We start from the raw sequence: 24213 nt of genomic DNA, 5'->3' as shown, positions 1-24213 counted from the left end.
GGGTTGTTTTTACAAGACTTCTTTTCAAAAAAAAAAAAAAAAAAAACTAGTGGTCTATAAATGTACTATTGAACACTTCCCCAAATAAAACGATAATCCGTCTTATATCTACAACTGAACACTAAAATTATATTTTAAAATATTTTACCAAGTACCTTTAAAATTTACTTCAAAAATAAATAACTATATGTCAGATGACGCTGCGCACTGTCTGATAGAACTGTTTTTTGTGAGAAAAAACGCAGACGACAAAAGAAAAGTAAGACGTTAAAAGATGTGTATGACGTTATGAAAATGAAAGAATTTTTTCTTACTTTTCTTTATTGTAACAAATTTCCTGTAAATGTTCACGTTCCTGTCATCCATTTTCATAGTAAAAACTGTTGATAACCTCTGGTAAATGTTAAAATGTCAATCGGACTAGTGTTTCTTCTGATCCCTAAAAAGTTCTAGCCATTTCAATGAAGTATGTTTTCAGGTCATAAGTTACGTGATATCTCCACTACATTTACTTATTTTTACCTGAAGGTAGAGTATTCAGTTAAAAAAAGAGTTTGTTTGTTAACTAAAGGTACGAAGAGGTGTTTAAAGTAAAAGAATTTATTACATATTTGTCAAAACACACCTCTAAAAATGACGCAACGAAAAAAATTCATTTCATTAATTAATTTTAAAAAAGTAATAAAAAGAAACCAAAAACTTTTAGATTTTATATTACGCCCAAAGGGACTTTGTTTTAAGGTTTTGTATGTTGCCTTTATTTATTAAATATCATGTTTTTGCACTTAAACCACATAAAATGCAATTCAACAGCAATATCAGGAAATATTTAAAAAAGTACATCTTTAGTATTTCCGATACATAGCCGCGAACGCTGGAGATAAGAATGTTTTTCCCCGTACAGTGTTGCCAGATAATGTGAAATTGGACTTGAAACCTCTAAAATCTTAAATTTTAGAGATAATTTTTTTTTCTTCAAATTCTTGTCATAATAATACTAACTAATTTACGTCAAATAAATTCGCGAGCTGCATAAAATTGTTTGGAAGGCCGCATGTAGGCTGTCAGTTTGAGATTTTAAGATCTAATAGGGAAAGTTACCTTACATTGTGAGTAGTGAGAGATTATCAGACTGTCCAATAAGTATATTGCGTAAAATGATGCGAACATAAATTTGTACACATCTCTTTAAGTATACGTAAACAAATAAATCCTAAAAACATGGTACCTTCAGTGGGAAGAAAAAAGTACAACGAACAAGCTAGAAGTTTTTACGAAATATCTGATGTGGACACCACTTGATTCCTTATACGACCTATTAAATTATATGCATTTTTGCTGCACTTCGTTAAAACACATTTCCACAAATAATTCTAACCGATCCCTCAAGGCAAGTTGAAATGAACCGATCTTTCAAAGCAAGTTGAAAATGACATCAAAAGCTACAAATTTTAAAGGTCAAATTTTCCGGTCACCTTTTGCCGTATGGGAATCAAACTGCTTTAAATTTTATTTTTTCATAACGACTATAAAACTTTCTCAAATATATGTATAAGAAGCAGGAGACCGCATTGTCCAAAACTGATTTAAAAAAAAAATCCTATGTTGCCAAAACATGAATATTTTGATCATTTAAAACAAATCTGTATAATTGGAAGTAATGATTGTGACTAACGACAGCAAAACTAAAAGCCTGGTGTCTTTTAAGTCTGCTATATATAGAGAGAGAGAGAAAGAGAGAAAGAGAGACCTCCTTTACCCGGCTATATGTATACGTTTGGTACTGCAAACTGCAATAAAAAAAGAGGTGCACAACTGGATGTTATAGAAGTCTCATATACAAAATTTCAACTTTGTTTTTGATCACTTTTGAGTCATGCGAGATATATATGTACGTATATACACGTGCACGAAAAAATAAATTTGTAATCGATTTTATAATCCGTTCTGAAAAACGAATGCTCTTTATTCTGTCCGTACGTACAAAAGTTATGCAAGCAATAGTTAAAATGGATTCGGTAACGGTCAAAATTGATATTTCCGTTGAAATATGATATCCAAAATTTTTCGCGACTACAATACTTTCTTTACTTCGTACAAGGAAGTAAAATTAAAATCCTAAATAATGAATAACGAACAGAAACTAGAGAGAATTTGAATTGCAGTCAAATTGCGGACAAATTTGCAAAGACCCATTCATTGTATGTTTAATATTTTTTTTCTTTTTATAGTTGAAAATGAGTTCCACACTATTTAAAAGTTTCAACACTATTTTAAACCAAAGTTTTCAAATTTAATCAAATATTCATGTACATAACGTAAATAACAGCTGAGCAGAGTGAGGGTTAGAAAACAATTGTGAAAATGAGATAACAACAATCGGTGCAAAACAAATAAAAAATTACAGGACTGTGCAAAGTCTGCATCATCATCTTTGCAATTATACGCAAGTCCCTCTTCGCACTCTGAAGCATCGCAGCTCCATAATACACGGCGTTTTCCCTTCGCAAAATCCGGCCAGCTGCTGCGCGGCTGTCCGGCGACAACGTACGTTGATTCTGAGCAGGAGGCTCCGGACGTCAGTGCCTTTTTCGACCTTGACCCACAATAGGGCCGAAATAATGCTTCTGCCAAAATGTTCTTTTCAGCGCTGGGAAAAAAAAAAAAAAAAGAATATTGCGAAGATAGCTTATACCTTTACCGTTTTTTAAACGTACTACGAGACGAAAGAGGAAAAGGTGAATTCTTGCCAAGAAAGGTTGATGGCTACGTAGCGGTGAAAATTATAAATGGGGTAAATGCCGACCATTAAATTTCAAAGTACTTATTTTTTAAGACAGCAATGCTGTACCGATTGGTTGCTAAAAAAAGTGCATTGAGTCGATTACTTATTTCAAGCAAAGTGCATTGAGTCGATTACTTATTTCAAGCAAAGTGCATTGAGTCCATTACTTATTTCTAACTAAGAGCACTGAGTCGCATCATTCAATACGCAGTGCATTACTTATTTCTAAAAAAGTGCACTTAGTCGATTTTTTATTTCTACGAATGAGACGAATTCTACCATTTCTCGAATCAGCATCCTATTCAAATCTCGAATCCTTCGCATAAGAAAAGTTTCTAAGGTACTTAACACCCAACAGTTCTCGCTGTTGACACATAGAGTAATCTAATAAAATTAGACAAAGCAACAACCTTGTGTTTAGCAAAGATTTGATCTATTTCGAGGGCAGCAGGTACAGGTCTCTCTTCGTCAGCAGCGAAGAAATCTGCAACGAGGGGAAAGCCACAGTTGTATTTACATTCAAAAAGAATAAAGCGAACAAGAACGTAGCACCATCTGTAGGCAGAAATATAAACGAAAATTGAAAAATTAATTAATACCATTTTAAAAGTATTAGGAAGAATGGCTTCATCAACTAAGCAAGATAAACTTTTGTAACTATGAAACTCTTCAAGAAAATCTAATTCACTAATGAAGAAGCTTTTTGAATAATGTTTGTCGACCCAAAGTGAAAATGATTAAATTCGCGAAATTTCAACGATCTTTTAGTTTAGCCGATATATCTTAAACCGTACTGACAAGATATTCTATAAATTCCCCAAGAGTAAAAGTCAGAAAAGTAATCTTTAAGAATTTAACTACGAATCTTACTGATAGGCGAGAAAGTAACTTGAAAATTGAACTTCTGGGATATTTGTGGAATTTTGCACTTACAGAAAGATGAAGTGGAAGTAAGAAAAGGTTATTAATATTATTTCTAACAGCGGAATGTCTTCTTTAATGGGAAGGAAAAATTTTTAGAGGCTTCATCAATGACAACGGCCGGAAACCCTAGGTTAGTAGTAACTCGTATCAAATAATTGAGTTCATTAGCAAGAAAAGATTCTCAGGAACAAACTGTGAGATCGCGAAACACCTAATAGTAAAAAGAAGCCATTTTTTGCTGAGCCGTGTGATATGACTAGCATCCGGAGGCAAACGAAAATTTCAAGCCTTATCTTTTACTTTGGCGTATTTCTCTTCTGTCTTGACGTAAAGGTAATTTTCAAATCGGGGATTTTTACTATTCTATCATATTATCGCCGAGCCGGTACAGTGGATACTGACACTTACTGCCGTGCCGATGAACCTTAGTTCGAATCCCGGAAAATGCATGAATGTTTGTAAACGGATAAGTGTTTGTGTGGTAAGGGGGCACTCAAAATAAACGACGAGACGGAAGTGCTCGCAAGAGGTTGGGAGATCCCTGGACCACGCCCGCCAGTCGTTCTCCCTGAAAACTGGGGAAGCGTAACAGTTATCTAAGTTCACCAATTCCTTAATCATCTGTGGTACTACAGACCCGACCTGTATTTGTTCTTTCATATTCTATCAGCAAGCTACAGCTTGGTATCATGCAAATAATTTAATTGTAGAGTATATTTATGCATGAAAGAAGAAAATTACTTTCAGAAAACAAAAATTTAGATAAAAATATTAAATCTATTATATTTTGATTATGAAACTGTTGAGCTGTCTATTATATTTTACTATAATATAGTAAAGGGTCAAATCAGCAAGAGTGTGGATACGATCACCGAAAGCTAGAGTTTTGATTTCCAAGTGGATATAATATTCAAAGGCGGAGTAGGCATAAGGATGATTGCAATCTTTTTTTGTCCCAACTACATAACACAAATAAAGAGGCTACTTATATATGAACCCATAAGTGAGCATGAAAATAATATCAAATATCGATGGCTCGTCCCAAATTCGATTCCAGTGAAAACGTACTCATTATATTATATAGGGATTTCTTGGTTTAACCAGCCATTTAAGAAAGAAAGCGGATAGCCATCGCATATTCTACTATTATTATCTTCAAACACGAACTAAAATTAAAATTTGCGGATTAAGTTTTAGAGGAGCATAACGGTGTCCAAATAGAAGACGATTATTTTTTAAAATGTTCTTTACTTCAAGGTGTTCTGTAAGACGAGTGACCTTATAAGGGAAGCCTGATTTGCAAAATATATTAAGAAAATGTATCACTTATCCCTTAAATTTTACATTAAAGAAAACATATATATGTAGCTTTATTCAAATTATAATGTTTCAGATGTTTAATTACTTTTAGATAACCTTTTTCTCCCTTGTGAAACATCTTTTAAAACGTAGAATCATCTTATACCTGAGACCGTCAAATATTCGAATCGGTATAATAATTTTTATATATACTTTAGATAATAAGGTAGGAGGATAAAAATATATGAAATCTAATTAATTGAATGTGGGAAATAAATAGGGAATATAAAAACATAATGCTATACTTTATTTTGTATTTCAACAACTCTAATTTACCCTTCCCTAAACCTGTCGAGTTCCATCAGTCTGGCGATTCTTCATCTGTATTAATTTTATCCAACAAAAACATAACTGAGTTAAAGGTCATTAAGGTCAAGCTAAGCAGCCCATTTACATATGAGCGTTTCTATATGATTGCCGTACATATATATTGTCTGTTCGAAACACTTATCAACTAGGGTAAAAATAGCAAATTAACTGGAAAATTACATTTCATTTATTCGTATACACATACACTTCAAGATGAAAAAACCACGATTGTAGAGCTACGTAAAATTTTTTATACAGGTAGGAGAAATCAGTATTGCTCTCGCCAGGATTCGAATTCTGGATCCTCCGATCGCCTGTTGGACACGATACCAATTACAGCACGAACCACACATTAGGGAAGGGGAAAATTCATTAAACAATCATTACGTAATATTGTTAATTTTTAAAGCGAATGATTTCAAAGTATTTAATTCCAAAACTAGATAAATTCAAACTGAGTACAACGCACATACATGTAACGAATGTATTTGTACTCATACACAACGCCCTGAAAAAAAGAATCCACGGGACACACCCTTAACAAATTCCATTTAATCTACATAAATTACATCCAGCGTAAAATAACAAATGCGATTTTTAAAGACCTATTTTCCGCTTGTATACTGCTGTCAAGATTTTCGAAGAAAATTGAAAGCAGGAACAGGAAATGTTAAAGACATTTATTCTCGAAGGAAAAATAAAAGTGGAAATGACGCATATGAAAAAGCACAAACTGACATTCAATGCTGAGAGCCATCAAATCTTCCTCACAAGCTGGTTTCGATTGTAAAACAAAATGTTTTTCGAGAGCAAAAAGGAACTGAGAGAAAAGAGAGAGAGAAGAAGCTACTCTCGGACCTCACGCAGTCTCCCGGGGTTGAAATCAGACAATGACGTATTGAGGGAGCAGGGTCGGTTATAAATACTTCCTGCAAGTCACCCTTTAACTCTTGGTACCTTCCTCTACTTCCACTGGCAGAAAATTCAATATATAATTTTAAAAAATCAGTAAATCTTCGTTAGAATTATCATCGAAACGTTTGTCGACTTGTAAGGAAAAATACCAAATTTAAGCGTAATTTTTTTTATATAATTACTGAATTTAATATTATATAATAACACAAATATTTAAGACAATGAGAATACTCAATTTATTTTTTTTATTGAAACTGTAGTAGGTTCCGCTTAATGTAATCACGTTTGTCCATTTGTTTATTTCGATACAGTTGACGCCGCTTAATGTGATCGCGGTTAATGTTATCTTTCGGATATTGTTATCTGTTTGGAGATTTCTAGCTTGTTTTGTATAGGAAAATATGAGAAATAAATCCTTATTGTGATCAACAGTTCGGTTAATACGAGGGTAAGTTGAAAAATAAGTTTCCCTTGTCGACTGTGGTAAGGGTTGTGTATGAAAGTCAAAAAATAGAATGAGACATTAAAGATATGACGTACCTTTATTTTTCCACATAGGTACCAAGTACATTGAGACATTTGTCATATCGCTTGATAAGCTTCAAAAAGCCCTCCAGGAAAAAATCAGGGCTTTGCATATGGAAGAAGCGTTGAACGGCTCGTTTCACTTCAGTATTGCTTCCAAAGCGCCTTCCCCCGAGATTTTTTTTCAAAGCCGGAAACAGATGGAAGTCGCTTGGTGCGAGATCAGGACTGTATGGCGGATGGTGTAGGCGCTCCCAACCAAGAGTTGCAATATGGTTTTGCGTTGCCGTCGCCGAATGTGCTCTGGCATTGTCATCCAACAGCAGAACGCCAGATGTGAGTCGAGGTCAATTGTCGAAGCACCCATTGTGCTGACACTTTTCTGTATCGAAGAATGTCGTGGATGATGTTTTGAGCTCGCTCATGTGAGATTCCAAGTTCTTCCGCTACTTCATCGATGGTGATACGCCGGTTCGCTCTAATCATGTCATCCACCTTCCTGACATTTGCATCTGTAGTGGCCGTGCGCGTCCGTCCAGCTCTCGGTATGTCCTCCACTTGCTGACGTCCATCACTGAATGTGCGACACCATCTCCGCACCATTTGCTTCGACATCACACCTGGCCCATAGTCTTCCACGAGGCGGTTATGAATTTCTGTTCCTGATACTCCATGTACCCATTCATAGCGAATAAATCTCGGGGGAAGGCGCTTTGGAAGCAATACTGAAGTGAAACAAGCCGTTCAACGCTTCTTCCATATGCAAAGCCCTGATTTTTTCCTGGAGGGCTTTTTGAAGCTTATCATGCGATATGACAAATGTCTCAATGTACTTGGTACCTATGTGGAAAAATAAAGGTATGTCATATCTTTAATGTCTCATTCTATTTTTTGACTTTCATACACAATTCTGACCACAGTCGACAGAGGAAACTTATTTTTCAACTTACCTACGTATGATCAAAATATCATAGAATAATTTTTTTAAGCTTAAGTAAAGTCATCAATGAAATCAAAACAGATTGTAAAAATTGGCAAGTGGCAGAGGAAGATAGCTAATTGAAGGATCAAGTCACCAGACAACTTAATTTAACAACATTCGATTTCGATCATACGCAAAAAAAGGGCAAAAGAAGCACAGATGTTTTTTCAATGCCTCTCATTAAGCGCCCCTTCTTTCAGCATTTGGTCATTGCAAAATCAGACAGTTCTAGTGCCTTATTGCCTTATTCAACGATTTGTTTCACTTAAATGTTGGAAATTATAGATGTTTTACCTTCTTCATTTTCATTGTTTTCATTGTTAGCTGGTATTATGAGATCAACCGGTTCTTTTTTCTTCGTTTCTCGATTATGATACGTTACTACATGATATAGTTTAACACAAATAAACAATTAAACATCAATTATATCAATATATATTGCAATTAATGCTATCTTGATTATGATTAAAATTGCCGGTACATAAAGATTACCGATGCCTTTATCATTATTGCCTCTTTAAAATTTTATCGACCTCCAGAAGATGAAATTGACCACGCTGTGAGCCCCTACTGTTGAGCAATGTTAACTTAGGCAAGAATGGTTAGTTCACAGGCGGAATAACAGTTCACAAGAACACACTGATGATTCCGAGACACAATGCCATCCAGTGGATATAATTACAAGTAAAAATTAACAGGATTAAAGTCTCTTGAAAAATAAATAAATATAAATAAATACGCATTTTTGTACTAAATGTGTTTATGTGCTAAGTGTACTATAAATTGTAAATACTCTAAAATACAAGATTTTAAATATTTTTTAACCTCTGCATTTCTCTGTGTATTCTCAAAAAGGACAAAAAGACTCTAGTCGAAATTGCCAAAAACATTTTATATGGATCGATTTTATCGTAATTAGCGCAGGAGCATAGCTATAGACAATACTGCATAAAACAGAGTGATACATTAAAATGTTTCTCTTCCTATAAATATTAATGTTGTCAGGAACGACACATAAACATAATACGACGTAGCACATGATTTGATTGTTTTATCTTTAAGAATTTTGTTTAGCCGTTCAAAAGGAACATAGATTCTCTTTGCTTCCAAAAAATTGTTTTATATTTAAATATATAAGCATGCACAGCCTAGAATTCTTCCCGGTAGGAGGGGAAGAGAAAAAGAAAATTGTGTTAAGTTAAACATCATTTATGCAGTCCATTGCAACAATGCGGTGAACATGGCAGAGAAAAATATTCCGTGAAAATGTTGATTTCTTAATGATCTGTAATCGATAACAGAATACTTCCAACTGTACTACGCTTAGGTGCTGCGCTACGGAGCTTGATACGACAATTAGTATGCTATAGTAGATTCTGCTACTATATACCCTAAGATCTACACGCTAGAAATATGCGTAAACATAAAATATAAAATTAACTCGCCCCCTCCCCCCCAAAAAAAATTAGATCATTTTAGATTTTATTCCGAATTCTATCCATTCTTTCCTGCACATTTTTACTAAATTTTAGATTTTTTTAAATGAAATGTAAAACTCTAATAAATAAATGAATAATAAAACACAGAAATTTGAAAAATAACGTAAATAAAAAAATAGCTGATTTAGATAACTTCGAAAGTTCTCGAAATTATAATTTATTTATATATATATATTAGTAATCTAAATTGTTATATTATATATTATTTATTACTTATTTTATATAGTAAATATTTATAAATTACTATAGATTAATTTAGTTACCTAAATTAATATTATTTCTTATGGTTTTCCGAATGGCAGCATGTTGGCACATGAAAGATTAAAAGTATTTTATTTTAAGTATTTGCAATGTATTACTTTGAAGTCGAGTTTGAATTTGCAGGACTTTCTGAATCAAATATTACACCATCAAAACAATAATAATAAAAACAAAAATCTGAAAGCTTTCAGATTTTATAGTACACGCAAAGGGGCGTTTTTTTTTATCGTTTAGAGAGTTACCTTTATTTATTAAATATCATGTTCTTCGCACATAAATGATAAAGCTGAATTCATCAGCAATATCACAAAATAATTTAAAAAGAACATATCTTTAGAAATTTCGATACACAGTCTCGCGCGCGGGAGATAAATTTTTTTTTTTTTTTTTTTTTTTTTTTTCTTTCCCCTGCTTACAGTGCTGCCATTGCTCGTTTTGAAATCGTTGATGTTTTTCATTCAAAACTCATAAGTGCTTTACAAAATGTGAAATAGATTATAAAACAAATTCCAAATGTATGCTTCTAGATGCTCATATTCGGATGGAGACCTACGTTATTCAAAATTTGATGGCTCTAGGCACCGTTGTTTTGTCACAATGAGAGAAACATCTATACATTTACGCAGATTGTTCAGTATTTAATTTCTTAAAATTTAATACAGGGCGATAATATTTGGTGGCAACAATTTGAAATGTGATTCAGACTTTTAAAGTTTTCGATGCGAAATGCTAAAACGAAATTAATAGCCTTTTTGGCTAACACCCTTTGGGATAAAAAATCTGAAAGTTTTCAGATTTTATATTACGTCTAAAAGAAAGTAATTTTTAACATTTTGTGTGTTACCTTTATTTATTAAATATCATGTTCTTCGCACTTAAAACACAAAATTCAATTCAATAGCAATAATTTAAAAAAAGCAAAAAAAGTATTTCTGATACACAGACTCGCGCGCTAGAGATATTTTTTTTCGCGTCACAAAAAAATCATTGAGTTTGTTAATAAAAAATTCGTTAAAAGTTTACAAAACAAGAAAGAAAGAAATTTTAAATGTGAGCTTTCAGATGCCCATATTTGTGTGGAGGACTACGTTATTCAGAATGTGATGTCTCTAGATAACCTTGTTTTTTTTACAATGCGAGAAACATACATACATTTATGCAGATTTTTCATTATTTAATTTCTTTAAATATAATGCAGACCTCTAGTGTTTGGTGGGAACAATTTGAAAAGTGTAACGCCGTTTATAGTGAACCAACGCAAAATGTCAAAACAAATTTAGTAGCCCTTCAGGGTAAATTGCCCATTTGGGCTAAAAATGGTAATATATACAAGGCATACTTTAAGATCTTGAAAGTACGTAAACATTTACTGAGTTCACATTACGTTGAATTCCTCGATTTTCTTTTTTATAATTTCTTTCAGAATAATCTTGCTATATTGTAATAAATAGTAATTACAATACTTTCTTTACTTCGTACAAGGAAGTAATAACAAAATTCTACAGAAACGGGAACAAGTGTAATACCGAAAGCTTTATTTTACAGACCAATTAACTTGAAGTATTTACGTTTTGATTAAATACTCATGTCTGTAATATCTGATAAAATTACAAAATGAAAAAAAAAAAAAAAAAAAAAAAAAAAAAAAAAAAAAGATTACTGTATCTTAATGTGAACACATTTTAAAAACAAATGACAAATCCTGATTTCTATTTATACGTCGTGTAACGAGAAATTTAAGAGAAAGTTAAGTAAAATTAAAGATTAAAGAGATTAACCGATTAAATAAATATTAAAAAAATTCCTACTATCTCCCAACGAAGAAAACCCTCTGGTTAACCTTCTATGTTTATGATTTCGTTATTAAGTCTCAATACATTCTAACTTGTAAACTCAAAAATATTAGGCATTTATAGCTCTAAATTATCATTATTAATATTATCCTAGACGATTCTCGGTTCTATTTTGTAAAATACCACCATGTTATTCAATTACCAGATACTGGTAAGGTAACAATCAAACGTTTTAAACGCATGAAAATTAATAAAAGGAAGAAGAAGTAAAATCGAAGCAAAAATATAGCGTAATGTGAATATTATGATCACTGGAAAAATTGATGCTTGTTTAATATGCAGGTGAAAATTACGTTGGGATGGAATATGTCTTGCTTCAAAACAAAAGATTCCGTTATTATAAGCTACATTTGTAACATATCACATTTTAAATCTGAAGCTTCAAAATTCATATTATCTTAACATTTCAGGAAATACTAAAGTTCAAAACCCATTCGGAATAATATGTTATAACATTTATGTACAAATTATTGTATTTTTTTTTTTTCAAATAAACATTTGTTTACACGAATGCCTATTCGTGATCACAGTCTGAGAAGGATAGTTTCTACATACCTTGGCAATGTTTGCAATTGGAGTTTCCGTCTTTCTCGCCGTCCTCACAGTCCAACATGGCCGTCGCCTGTCGGTCGGGCATCAACAAATCAGTCGCCGATAATTAACGAAGTTTTATCTCCACAAATTGAACAATTTACAGAAAAACTGACGATGTTTTTGCTTTCTGTCCAAACATCATTGGTCCACTTAATGGGAATGTAACAAAGACAAGAGGTGAAATTCTCTACATTTTTGGACACATCATGATGGTTAACCCTAACAAAGAGTCCACGCGAGATTTTAAATGGTACAGTAAACATTGGTCACTTCTGAATAAAAGCACTTGCATCATAAGTCCACGGAAATGCATCATCTTCGGATACACCAACTCTCTGACAGCATAATTTGAGCAGGGTGTGTGAAATGTCTATCAGTACAAAAGCCGGCTTCTCTCTTTCTCACAGAATTTTTGGACCACTTCCCCTTCCGCTCAGCAAATGTTCTTATAACAGAAACGCGTGCCCAGACGGAGAAGCACGCGAAAATAATCAAAGATGCTTTAATAGCTGTGGTTTCGGACGTTTGTCTGTGTTATTGTTGACTCACGGGCTGAAATCTTGATTGCTCTGCAAATTACCAACTGATTTGTTGTTCATTGAATTCGAAGAAGCATAACAAGTTTAAAACCATCTTTAAAGACTGTATCATTTCAATCAGATATAATTTTAAGAAAAAGAGCATAAATGACAAAGAGATAACGAACGATTAATGAAAATGATTTTTGGATAGATATCAGCTATACTGTTCTTGAATTGTATCGATGATAATCACAACATATAATGTCACAAATTAACAAAGATTACTTCAGTATACAACTGAAACAAATTGAAATACTTTACAAAGGAAATAAGATTTAGAGGCAAACCTTTAAAACACCTTACTTGAATAACATACAAAATGCTTAAGATGGATGAAATTTTTCTTCTGTTAGACACTTTTCCAAACACATTTAGAAGATAAGCAAAATGGAATTAGTATCACCAGCTTCTGAATATGATGATAGATATACTGTCACTAAATAATTGGTACTTATTGCAAATGTATGCGTAATATAAAATAAGCATTCATGTAGTTACATAACACTATTAAGACACACTAATACATTTTCGATTCAGATATCAAGTACCATAAAATGCAAGAAGCTGTGCTTGACAATTGGAGATACGTCAGATGATAACTTATAAAACTCTTTTCCAAAAATGCAAGAGTATAAGGAGATGAAGTAACACATTTAGTTAATTAATTCTGCTTCATGAATTTCTCAACTAACCATAAATTAAAACACATTTTGAGTAACGGCCAATGCGAAACAGAGTGGTCTATGAAGAGTAGCTTGGCAAGACTTATAGCACTTAATCTTTTTTATCAATAAAACATTAAGGCACTCTCAAAACACAACTAAACATTAATCGGCAAATTCCTCATCAAACACAGCACACACACAGGCCGTTTAGTGACCGCAGCACAGAACAAGGACGAGACAATACGGCCCCCCTTTGTCCAAAATGTTCAAGAGTCCAGTCACAGAAAGAGTGGGATGCAGGGGAATGGTACCGCCACTACGAAATGTTGAGTGGACTGATCTGCAGCATCCCGAACTCGACTGGGATGGGGCCCCAGAGAGAAAGTAGTGTAGCAGCTGATTCACACCACTGCTTGTGCTGTGGAAGGGATGGAGGAAGAGTAGGGAAGGGGGATGCTCCAGGAATAGCATCAAACCTGGAGGAGAGCAACTTTCGCCCATCCATCCATTACATTGAATCTCTGACTCTCCAGCTTCTTTTCTTTAGCATCGATAATATCACGGTCGCGATCGCACGTCTATTAGCGGTTTTTGCCTTCAGCTGAGAAAGCGGAAAATAATGAAACCGAACACAGGAAGTAGTGGTGTCGATTAAGGGACTTTCTAAAGCAGCGGCATTTTAAAACTCACACAGTAGCTTTGACGCATTAGATCTCAATAAGAAGCAATAAAATAATATAAAAATGCTAACTTCCAAGTAAAAGGGAGACTATTTTATTCTAGTATGATAAACATATTCCCAAAACATGAGTATAAAACAATGTAGTGGGTTATTAGAGGCTTAATTTCAGATGAGAACACACAGTATAAAAAATATGAGTCATTTAAATATATTATCAAAATCCGCGGTTAGATCTTTACTTGGGTTTTAATCATTCGACATTTATTTAGCAAACTCGTATATATAAACTTATATATATTTACGTTTATTAAGAAAAACTTATATGTAAAAATTTATATACAATTAATTTTATTACAGTTCATTTTCTTTTATTAAAGTAAACGTGTCACTAATTTAAGAACATAAAATTTATATAAATCATACTTCATTCCGAATGAAGTATGATTTTCATACTGTTTACAAAAATACATTAATAATAATTCTAAAATAAATTAAATCCTTTTCATGCCATTCACATTTTATTATTGCACAAATTAACTTTTCCATTAATGAATCAAGTTAAATTGGTTTTTTTTAATGTTAAAGTTACTAATTTAAAGTCAGAATTCTTTCTGATTTTATACACTTACATAAAGAATTATGTTATAGATTTACAAGAGTAATTTTCATTCAAAGAGATTAGGAAATTAAATGTGTATTTTTAAACTGACCAATGAGGTAAACATAATGAATATTCAGTGAGTATGGAATACTTCGTGAATTTTTAGTTCTTTTCGAATATCATTTATTGCTAGAAGTGTAATACTTTTAATACGGTGGTGCTATCCGATGAATCATTTATAACAATTCTGTATATAAAATAGCGCCATAAAAGTGGTTTGCTATGTTAATGCTCGATGTTTACGGGGAACATATATTACAGTTCCGCGAAATAACTTTATCATAAAATGAGATGTGTAAACATAAATTTGTAACACATATTACAAAAGTCGCCCAGCGTGGTCGAGTGTATGAAATAGAGGCACATAAATAACTCGATATGGATTCAAATCATGTAGACCGAGTTGGCTGCAATGGCATTTTTGTGATTTTCTTTATTGTGTAACGTGCATACGAGCCTGTTTTCCTTAGAAAGACCTCCACGAAGGCATTCCTTCCTTTACGCAGTTGTCCCAAGTGTATTTTGTCATAATTCAATAATCTAATCCATATTACAAACTAAAGTGTCTGTTAATAGTCTCTGTTACGCGATGATGTTAGTATGAATGAATTCTCAAACAAGACAATGTTGTTGTTGTTGTTGCTCACTTGTCTGACGTAGTCAGCCCAAGCCCACGAAAGCGCTAGTTTACGCCTGCCGTTGGCAACAGCCTTGAGCACCATTGAGGTGACAGTGCGATTAACTCAGTTCTGCCCACCAGTTTTGATGGGCAGCACCTCGAGGGGAACGGGTCCGAGAGTCTCCTATCTCTCTCCCCTTCCACCGAACCACACGAGAGGAATTTCAGCTGGCCGCATACTTACAGTGCCGCCATGCCACACTGACACTATACATTTACAAATATCCACGCCTTCCCCGGGATTCGAACCCGGGCCCTTCGGCACGGCAGTCAACGACGCTAACTGCTATACCGGTTGATCGGCATGCTCAAACAGGCTCCATTTAATGAAAATGCACAACATAACATCACTTCATTAATACATTACAAACCAAAATTTTGTCCAAGCCTTTCGTTTCTTACTTAATACGACATTTCACCATGTAAATATCTTTATTGCGATCACTACGTTCATCTGGAAAACGTAAACCTAGCATAATACGAAAATATTACAGGAAATAAACAAAAAGCGTATTCATACTGTAACCAGCTGAATGATTCTTTGCATAATGCAGTTATTCTTGAATGTTAACCACAGCGCAGTGGAAAAACGTTTGTATTCAAATGTTTCTACTCTTTCGGGTTTACAATTCATTCATATTCTTATTCAAAAATTGCTGTATTTTAGCCTCTCTATGTCCTTTCTGAATTTTTCAATAGTACGTTCATCCAAATAGCTAATGGTCTTAAGGCGTATTTTAATTTGATAATAGGAAAAAATACGTATACAAAACCTCTTTTAAGTTACAAAAGTTTAAAAGCGCTCTAAAAAGTAAAAATAACGTTTTTAGTTTCGCCATCTTACTTGTCGTATGTGTAGATGACTAAATTAACAACTACAGCTAAGATGGATTTTAAATAACTATCTCATAAAAAAATTAAATAAATTGAAAATCTATTCATGTGTTCTTACATATGTCATTTCTATGCTACCAATTTAATTGTACCTCAGAATTTTCTTTTTTGTTCAATGCAATTTTATTTTTGGATTCATTAGGCTTTTATTGTTAGTGACATAACAACAAGAATGCTGCAATAGCTAAAAATGTTTTTCCCTTATTTTGTTTCCCATTTAGTTTATTTACTTTAAAACCGTTTAACATAGAGACAGACTTTTAATAATGACGAAAATAGTACTTAACATCTTCTTCCCTTCAAGACATGATGATGTAAGTTTACATTCAATTTACTTGTATTTGAACTGTTCTTTGAATGTTTTACTTTCCAATCTGATACTGTTAGTATCCCATTTATAGAATTTGGAAACATAACCCAAAATTGATCAACTAAGTTACTTACACATTCAGAACGAATTTCCTTAAGAAAATTATTTTCTGATTTATCCGATAACGAAAAGATCAAAATTCTAGAACGTTTAAATCTTACTTTTTGAACAGATATATGCTGTTTAAAAATATGCTGTTTAAAAGCTGTTTAAAAATTAAATAAAAATTCTACACCGCATTTTGTAAGTAAAAAGGTCACTGAGGCGTATTATATGTGGTCGCAAATTGCAAGAAAATCGTCTTCGCTACAGAGGATCGAAAATCAGTTCCCAAAACAAAAAAATAAACAAGACAGAGAAAAAACGTACAAAACGTAATATCTTTAAGCGCTAAGTAATAAAAATAATGACAAATTCTTTTCAATCTTTTCCTTTAATATTATCTATATTAAAGTTTGTTAGATCAAAGTTCTCCAGGAAATTCTTTTCAAATATCACTGATACTATCTTACAAATAATTCAGTAATGTCAGTTTTTCAACAGTGAAAAATTAGAACAGATGTTAAATTATATGCAGTCACACATTTTCTGAATTTATTACCTCTAAAATACACATACTTCACTGAATTTATTGCCATTTATTTCTTCTTTTTCGAAACTTCCAAACTGCATATAGCTATGCAAATAAAGGCAAAAAATAAATAAAAATTTATTGTACATCACGAATCCCTTAAGGATCCTAGATTGTCAGCACCCTATTATACAAATTTTCTGCATCTAACGCTTTGACAGCAGCGCGTGTTTCCCTACCGCCGTGGTAAATTCATCTACAATTTGTTGGCAAATATTTCATTCTTCAGAGAAAAATATAAAAGAATTCATTTTTCACTCTTTGATTTATGGGGTTTAGCCTGTTTTTTACTAAAAAAAGAGGAAACAGTAGGATACAGGATACGACGACCGATCACTTATTTCGTGACTAGCAATTTTTCTCGTGACTGGCTGTCTTGTATTTCTCAGATTAAGTAGGATGAGGTAAGGAAGAAGGAATTGAATAAAACTGACAAGCTTCTTTCCACTTGAAAAATAATGATGCATATAGTACGAGATAAGCCCGCGAATGTTTTTTTAATATTTAATACCATATTTTGTTGAGTTTGGATCGATAAAGAAAGAACTTCATTAATTTGATGATATAATTAATTGAAGCGTTCACTTCAAAAAGAAAACATTCAAATTCTTTGAGTATTTAATTTTTATTTATTTAATATAATAATATTATATTATTATTATTAATAAATATAATTAATTAATAATAAATATTATTAATTAATTATATTCAATAATAAATATAATTAATTAATAATATTTATTATTAATTAATTATATTTATTATTGAGTATTTAAGAAGTACAGAAGAATCGTGAAAAAATGTCGGGTATCATATTTACAGAGAAATACAGTAGAACTCCGATTTTCCGAATCAACTGGGACCGGACTCCATTCGGATAATAAAAAATTCGGATAATTGGATTTTTTCCAAAGAAAGGGTCTTCGTGCACTTTAATTAATTACTGTATATATTGTATGTTGAAAATGGGAGAAAAAAACTATTTAAAAATAAAAGAGGTTTAAATTAATTAAAACAAAAAGGAAACACTTTTACGTACATGTTATGCAGCGTACTGTACCGTACTTACAACTGCTGAAAGTCATTTCTTGTTGAGCACCTGGATCAAAGTAAGCTCTTTGAATGTCTTCATCTGTTTTCGGGCAGCCAAGCCGCGCATCCGCTCGACAATGAGAAGTTGCCTGTGGTCACATTCGGACCATCCACTTCAACGCAGTTTCAAGGCCGGCAACCTCTTCAGTAGCTGATAGTCCCGTGTCTGCTTCAACTTCGATATTAAGGTCATCTTCCCTCACACTTCCAATAAGTTCATCATTATTTAGAATTTGAAACCCAAGGTCTGAAAAATCACACACCATCCATTATGCTGTATGCTCAGTACTAACTTCTGAACATCTAGAAATTTTCAAAAGAATGTTTCTTAATTCCTCAAGTGACACGTCATCCTCATCTTCTTCTGTCTCTTTCCTTTCCTTTTCCTTCTCTTCTACAGTTGATTCTGAAAAATTCTGAAGTTCTGAAAGCGATTCGGAGCGATTCGGATAGCCGGAGTTCGGATAATTGGAGTTGTGCTGTATCCTTTTTGACCGTTCTCGAATCCATTTGAATGATATTTTTGCATAATATCTCTAAAAAGACTCTTTTTCCCAAAACGGATTGTAAAATGGATTTAAAATAGATTCAGGAGAGGTTTGTTTTTCATGACCTCTATACGTACGTACGTAGGTATGGTATGTATCTCGCTTGAAAAATGAGTAGCCTCAGAACGTCGAAATTTTGTATAAGGGACTGTTATGACATGTGTTTAGGCACCTCCGTTTTATCGCAATCGGAGTAATTTCTGAAATTTAATTTAAATATAGTTTGACCGCCACAGTTGCAATTATAAGCAAAAACAGGCATGCAACTTTTGGATATTAATCATGTATTATGGACTTTCTTGTTATAATTTTGTTATAGTTTGACCGCCACAGTTGCAACTATAAGCAAAAACATGCATGCAACTTTTGAATATTAATCATGTATTATGGACTTTCTTGTTATTATTTTGTTTTCTTTTTATTTTCGCAGCGTTCAAAGAATTAAGGCAAAAATTTCAAGGACAGTAGTGGCAGTACCGTACGGAATAAAACATTTTTATCTCCAGCACACGAGACTATCTAATCGAAAATTTTAAAGAAATGTTGTTTTTAAATATTCTTAGCCGGAAAGGGCGTTAGCCAAATGCTCTGGAAATGTGTAAGTGTATGTAATTAAAAAAAACCTCTCCTTTGGGTGTAATATGAAATCTGAAAGCTTTCAGATTTTTTTCCGGGGGGGGCGGATTGTTGAAAATGTTTTAAAATTTTATTAAATTTTTTTCTGTGATGTCATCTGCTTTCACTTCGAGCATTCATCCCACATGCAATTTGAGCTTAAAATGATGAACATGACAATGCTAGAACACGGGAACATGCAGAACATACGGAGGAATGCTATAATTCCTCACATCTTTACTTCTTTAAAGAGTGATTGAGGAGACGTAGAGACACAAAACCGAATATCAATTCCAAACCATCAATTTTCATTCATATTATATGTGTTTATTTCTAAAACAAAATCAGTACTTTGTTTCTGAAAACGTTTGCATTGACAGCTCAGCGCAGTCGAATCCCCCCCCCTCGAACTATTTCTCGATGTTTTCCCGATCGACATTCACAAAGAATTTTAACTTTGAAGTTTTTCTGGGATACAACTTCAGTTATTGCTTCGATTTTTTTCGCAATGAAATAGAATCTCTGATTTTCGTATTAGAAAGAATCTTTCTGCATGATCGAGCCAGTGTTACTGGTTTCACTTTGGACCTAAAATTGTTAAGTCAAACGAAAAACTCCCAGTTATCAGTCGAAACGATACTATCGACTATGCACCTGTAGAATAAACTGGGCGAGGTAGTCGTTGAAACTAAACTTTAAAACACAATGCAGCGGTTATTAGGGCATGGTCAGATTTACCGCGTGTTTGTGTTTTGCACATTCTCACACATAGTGTTGAGAGTGCGGGCGCGTGCACCGCGACTCACGGAATAATCCGCTGTTTTACTTTTTATCGTAAAACTAAAGAAGATCCATTTCATACGTTTTCCGTTAAACGAAAACGTGTACAGTAGACAAATAAAGAAACTGAAATTAAAAAGTTATTACTGATTTCAATTTCGTTCGGAATCAAAAACATCAGCCTCCCAGACGTTATAATGGTTAGAGGAACCTGCTCCGGTACCGAAGGGCCCGGGGTCGAATCCCGCAGAAGGCATGGATGTCTGTAAATGTATAGAGTCTTTGTGGCATGGGGGCACTTTAAATACATGGCGAGCCGAAAGTCCTGTAGTGTGGGTTGGTGGTAGGGGAGAGTCCAACCTTCTTGAGGCTCTAGCAACCATTCCTCCATGAAATACAAGGACAAGATAATAACAACAACAACATAAAAAACAACACGTTATTAGCACGTTATCGTGTCAGTCACCTGTCACTGGCGAATGATTAGGCTAATGAATAGAGGTGGGTCTCGTAACAGGTCCCATAGGAACGGAGTAGAGGACAGATCTGTTAAGAAATATTCGTAACTCCTCTTAGTATTTATCAGATTTTCATCATTTGATCAGACGTCTTTATTTAAAAAAGTGCAATTTATTTCCAGAAGGGATATGATAAAATATATTCTGCATTTTTTAAATCTTATAATGAATGAAGCACATTTAAAAAAAATAAAGATTGCTTAAAGTTTTTAGGTCTAAATGCCTTGAAAACTCATTTTGAATATTTAAGTTACCTTCACAGAACATTTTACGCCACATCTATGTATAAATTTAGAATTTTTAACAACCCTCTTGCTCTATAAGTTTTCCCGCTAAGTATACTTAAAAAATATGACGACATTTTAGTGAGTTTTTTATCTGACGACTTCAGGTATTGGGTAGTCTTGTCAGATAAAACCTAAATGACTTCTGAACGTCCTGGTTTAAAGATACTTTTATTTCCGCTTTCTCAAAAATAAATATAACCGAAAAAAATAAAGAAAGATGCAGGTAAAAACGCCAGAAGACCGATCCATGTCAGAGTAACTCTTCTCCTTTTCAACCCAACAGTCACATTTTAGAAAAATAAAACATTTTAAATAAACAAACAAGCATAAAACATTCGCTCGAAGAAAAGAAAAATTGACCTTCAAAAAACGTTAGTGGCAACACGCCAGCAAAAACTCTACAGGAAGGCGCTATTCTCAATGCAGGCTCGCCAAATGTCTTTTTGGTCCACTTATTTTGCAAAGTTTTTTATGCAACAGGGTAATTTCATTTAATGTATGTTCCTTTCAAAAATGAATATGGATGTCTAGACAGGAGGTGTTCATTCACCCCAAACTCTCTTCGCGAATAATTAAAAAGAGATCCAAAAAAAGGGGTGCGTATTAAAAGAAAATTATACAGTAATTGGAGGTTGGAACTTAAAAAGGTGACACACATACAGCGAAAGAAATATACACTTCCTCACGGCTAAGTCTATTTTAAAGATAAGCGGCATCTTCCAGACCATCATTTAAAAAAAAAAAAAATATGCAAGATCTTCAAAATACTTTTACAATCGAAAACGATTATTTGAGATACAGAATATGATCCCGTTTCGGACATTATCGTTTTCGGATAATTCACGGGAACTACGCCGAGATATTTCTAGTACTTTCAGCAGTTATAAAATGAGAAAGTGTAACATTGTCAAGCAAACGTATGTAGTACAATACATTAAACAGCTATATAACATTTAAATACAGAGTTTTTTTTAAAACACAGAAGGAGATTTTTTTGGAGGGGGGAATTGTTTTCATTGGGTGAATATCGCATTCTGGCGAAAGAGAAATAAATTACTATTACTTTCAAGAAATCATTAGCGACCGGACTTGTGAGAAGACAATGTGCACAGATAAGGTTTAGATTATGAATTGAATTGATAATCCACACCTTAATAATTAAGGTTGGCTGGTTTAATTAAAGCTGTCTTTGTGGAGAACGTTTTAAGAGAAACTGGCTCGTATTCATGTTACACACGGAGAAAATGTCTGAAATGCCCACTCAGCCAATGGCAATAGGCATGCAGTAAAGTCGCTAAACGCTAGTAGTTCGATTTGGGTTCAATGGCAAGCGAATGGGTTGGCTGCATGGCCGTTTCGTGGCCTTCCCCATATATAATGTGCATACGAACCAATCCCATTTCTATTCCCTTTCTAATTTTATTTAGAAAGGGCCCACCAGCGGCCGAGCGGTGACGTCGCTGAAAACTGGTAGTTCGGTCCGAAGTTCGAATCCCACGAACGGGCTGGTTGCATGGGTGTTTTCGTGGTTTTCCCCATGTGTAACGTGTATACGAGCCAGTTTCCCTTAAAATGTCCTCCATGAAGGCATCCCACCCTTAAGGCAGATAGCCCTCGAGTGCTTTATCATAATCTAATAAACCAATAAACCATTTAGAATGTCTTCTACGAAGGCACCCTTGCCAAGTTTCTTCTTCCGTGTGGTGTTAATTTACGTTAGAATACCCTATTTCCTCGCGTACTCCCCCCCCCATCTTTTTAGCGCTAGGCCCTGAAAATTTAAAATAGTATATTCGTATAATTTTCCCTTTTTCTGTTGCGAATAGATTTTTACTCTGAGAGCTACTTCATAAGTAAATTCTGTTCTCTTTAGTATTTTTATACAGTGTATAAATTTGTATTTGCATTCTTGTATTGGAATTTAAAGTATTTAATTTGCCCTTGCATTTATTGTTTCAAATACTATATTTTGCGCAGATTTTTCGTTAAGCTATCTGGACGTGGCAGGTATTCTCTCTCTGAAGAACCTTTTTACAAACATAAGATTTTACATTACTTGTATTAAATATGTTCCAGTCCACTGTAGCTTTATCTACGGTCGATGTGTTCTATCTTTCGAAATCAACTTGTTATAACCTTATCTACTGTTCATGTGTTCAATTTCCGAAATCGGGGTTTTTTCTTCGTTTCGCTTCTCATCTGTTCCTCCGATGTGTTTCTAGGGAACTTCAGTCAAGACTCATTCGTGCGAGGTGCTCCTGGGGCTTTACAAGATACATGAGTAGAGCGTGACATACTAACTCTTGTTTTAACCACTATACGGACCGTTTGGTTAGTAACTGTGCACGGAATAAAAGGATAATATAAGGGAAAATAAATTGAATGGCAGAGAAAAGAAAATCAGTAAGTTATTTCAAATTTAACGAAGAAATTTTAAATAACTTACTCGATTTTAACACGAAGAACCTTGTTAATAAAAATTTGAAATCTCGTTAAAAATTCTAAGACATGATAGCATTGTTGCTTGCGTACGGGTTTGCAAAAGATAGAATGCACAGGTCCGATAATAGGTTAATAAAATTTATTTTTTCAGAACACTGAAACTTTCCACAGAAATATTCGTATAAGAGTTCACAGTATCACACGGGACAATTAGCAGTTACACATCAAACTACTAAGAACGCTAAACAAACGTAATGCAAAGCACAACTAAAGAGAAAGCTAATCCCATCTCACACTGATCTAACTATTCGCAGCAATAGCAACAACTACTAACTAACTGAGAGCAGATGTTCTCTCAGGCCTTATATAGTTTTCAACCGGCTGCTGAGATATTTCTAGTACTTTCTGCTTCTCGAAATTACTGGAAAGCAATATGGAGGTCGAATTACGGTTACCAGTATTAAAGTGATCAATTACATTTATTCACTTGCTATAGTTATAAAGGAAACAGCCCAAAATTTCGCCAAATGGTCGCCAAATTTGGCGATAAAATAAGCCGCCGAAACCTTTGTCAGCTTGGCGATATATCGCCAAATTAGAGATACCCATTTACTCAATGTTAAATGAACTTGCGCTTGTATGCTTACTTTTCCGGCATAACTTTCTCTTAAAATTTGTTTCGCGCTACATTACACAGAAAAATACAAATTCACATAACTGCAGTAAAATCATCTGTCTATGTGCAAGATTCGTAACAGCATT

At 33.7% G+C, this 24213-nt stretch overlaps 1 protein-coding gene across 3 annotated transcripts in view; it reads right to left on the bottom strand.

The window, feature by feature from the left end:
- LOC118184859 (uncharacterized) overlaps positions 1-24213 on the bottom strand; it is a 755975-nt gene that overhangs the window by 165431 nt on the left and 566331 nt on the right. The window contains exon 1 of one of the 3 annotated variants that reach the window (XM_035354583.2): positions 11968-13640. The exons of the other annotated variants lie outside the window; for them this stretch is intronic. Within the exon in view, the coding sequence (XP_035210474.1) occupies positions 11968-12049 (82 nt within the window). The 5' untranslated portion in view covers positions 12050-13640. Of the gene's footprint in view, positions 1-11967; positions 13641-24213 lie in introns of those variants that run through there. 3 annotated transcript variants of the gene reach the window in all.

Source organism: Stegodyphus dumicola, chromosome 3 (genome assembly GCF_044657685.1).
Source record: "Stegodyphus dumicola isolate Sdum_Otavi_A_Nest chromosome 3, ASM4465768v1".
In the NCBI taxonomy this organism is placed as follows: domain Eukaryota; kingdom Metazoa; phylum Arthropoda; class Arachnida; order Araneae; family Eresidae; genus Stegodyphus; species Stegodyphus dumicola.
Note: the sequence above shows the minus strand (reverse complement) of the source record. Positions and strands in the feature narration are given on the sequence as shown.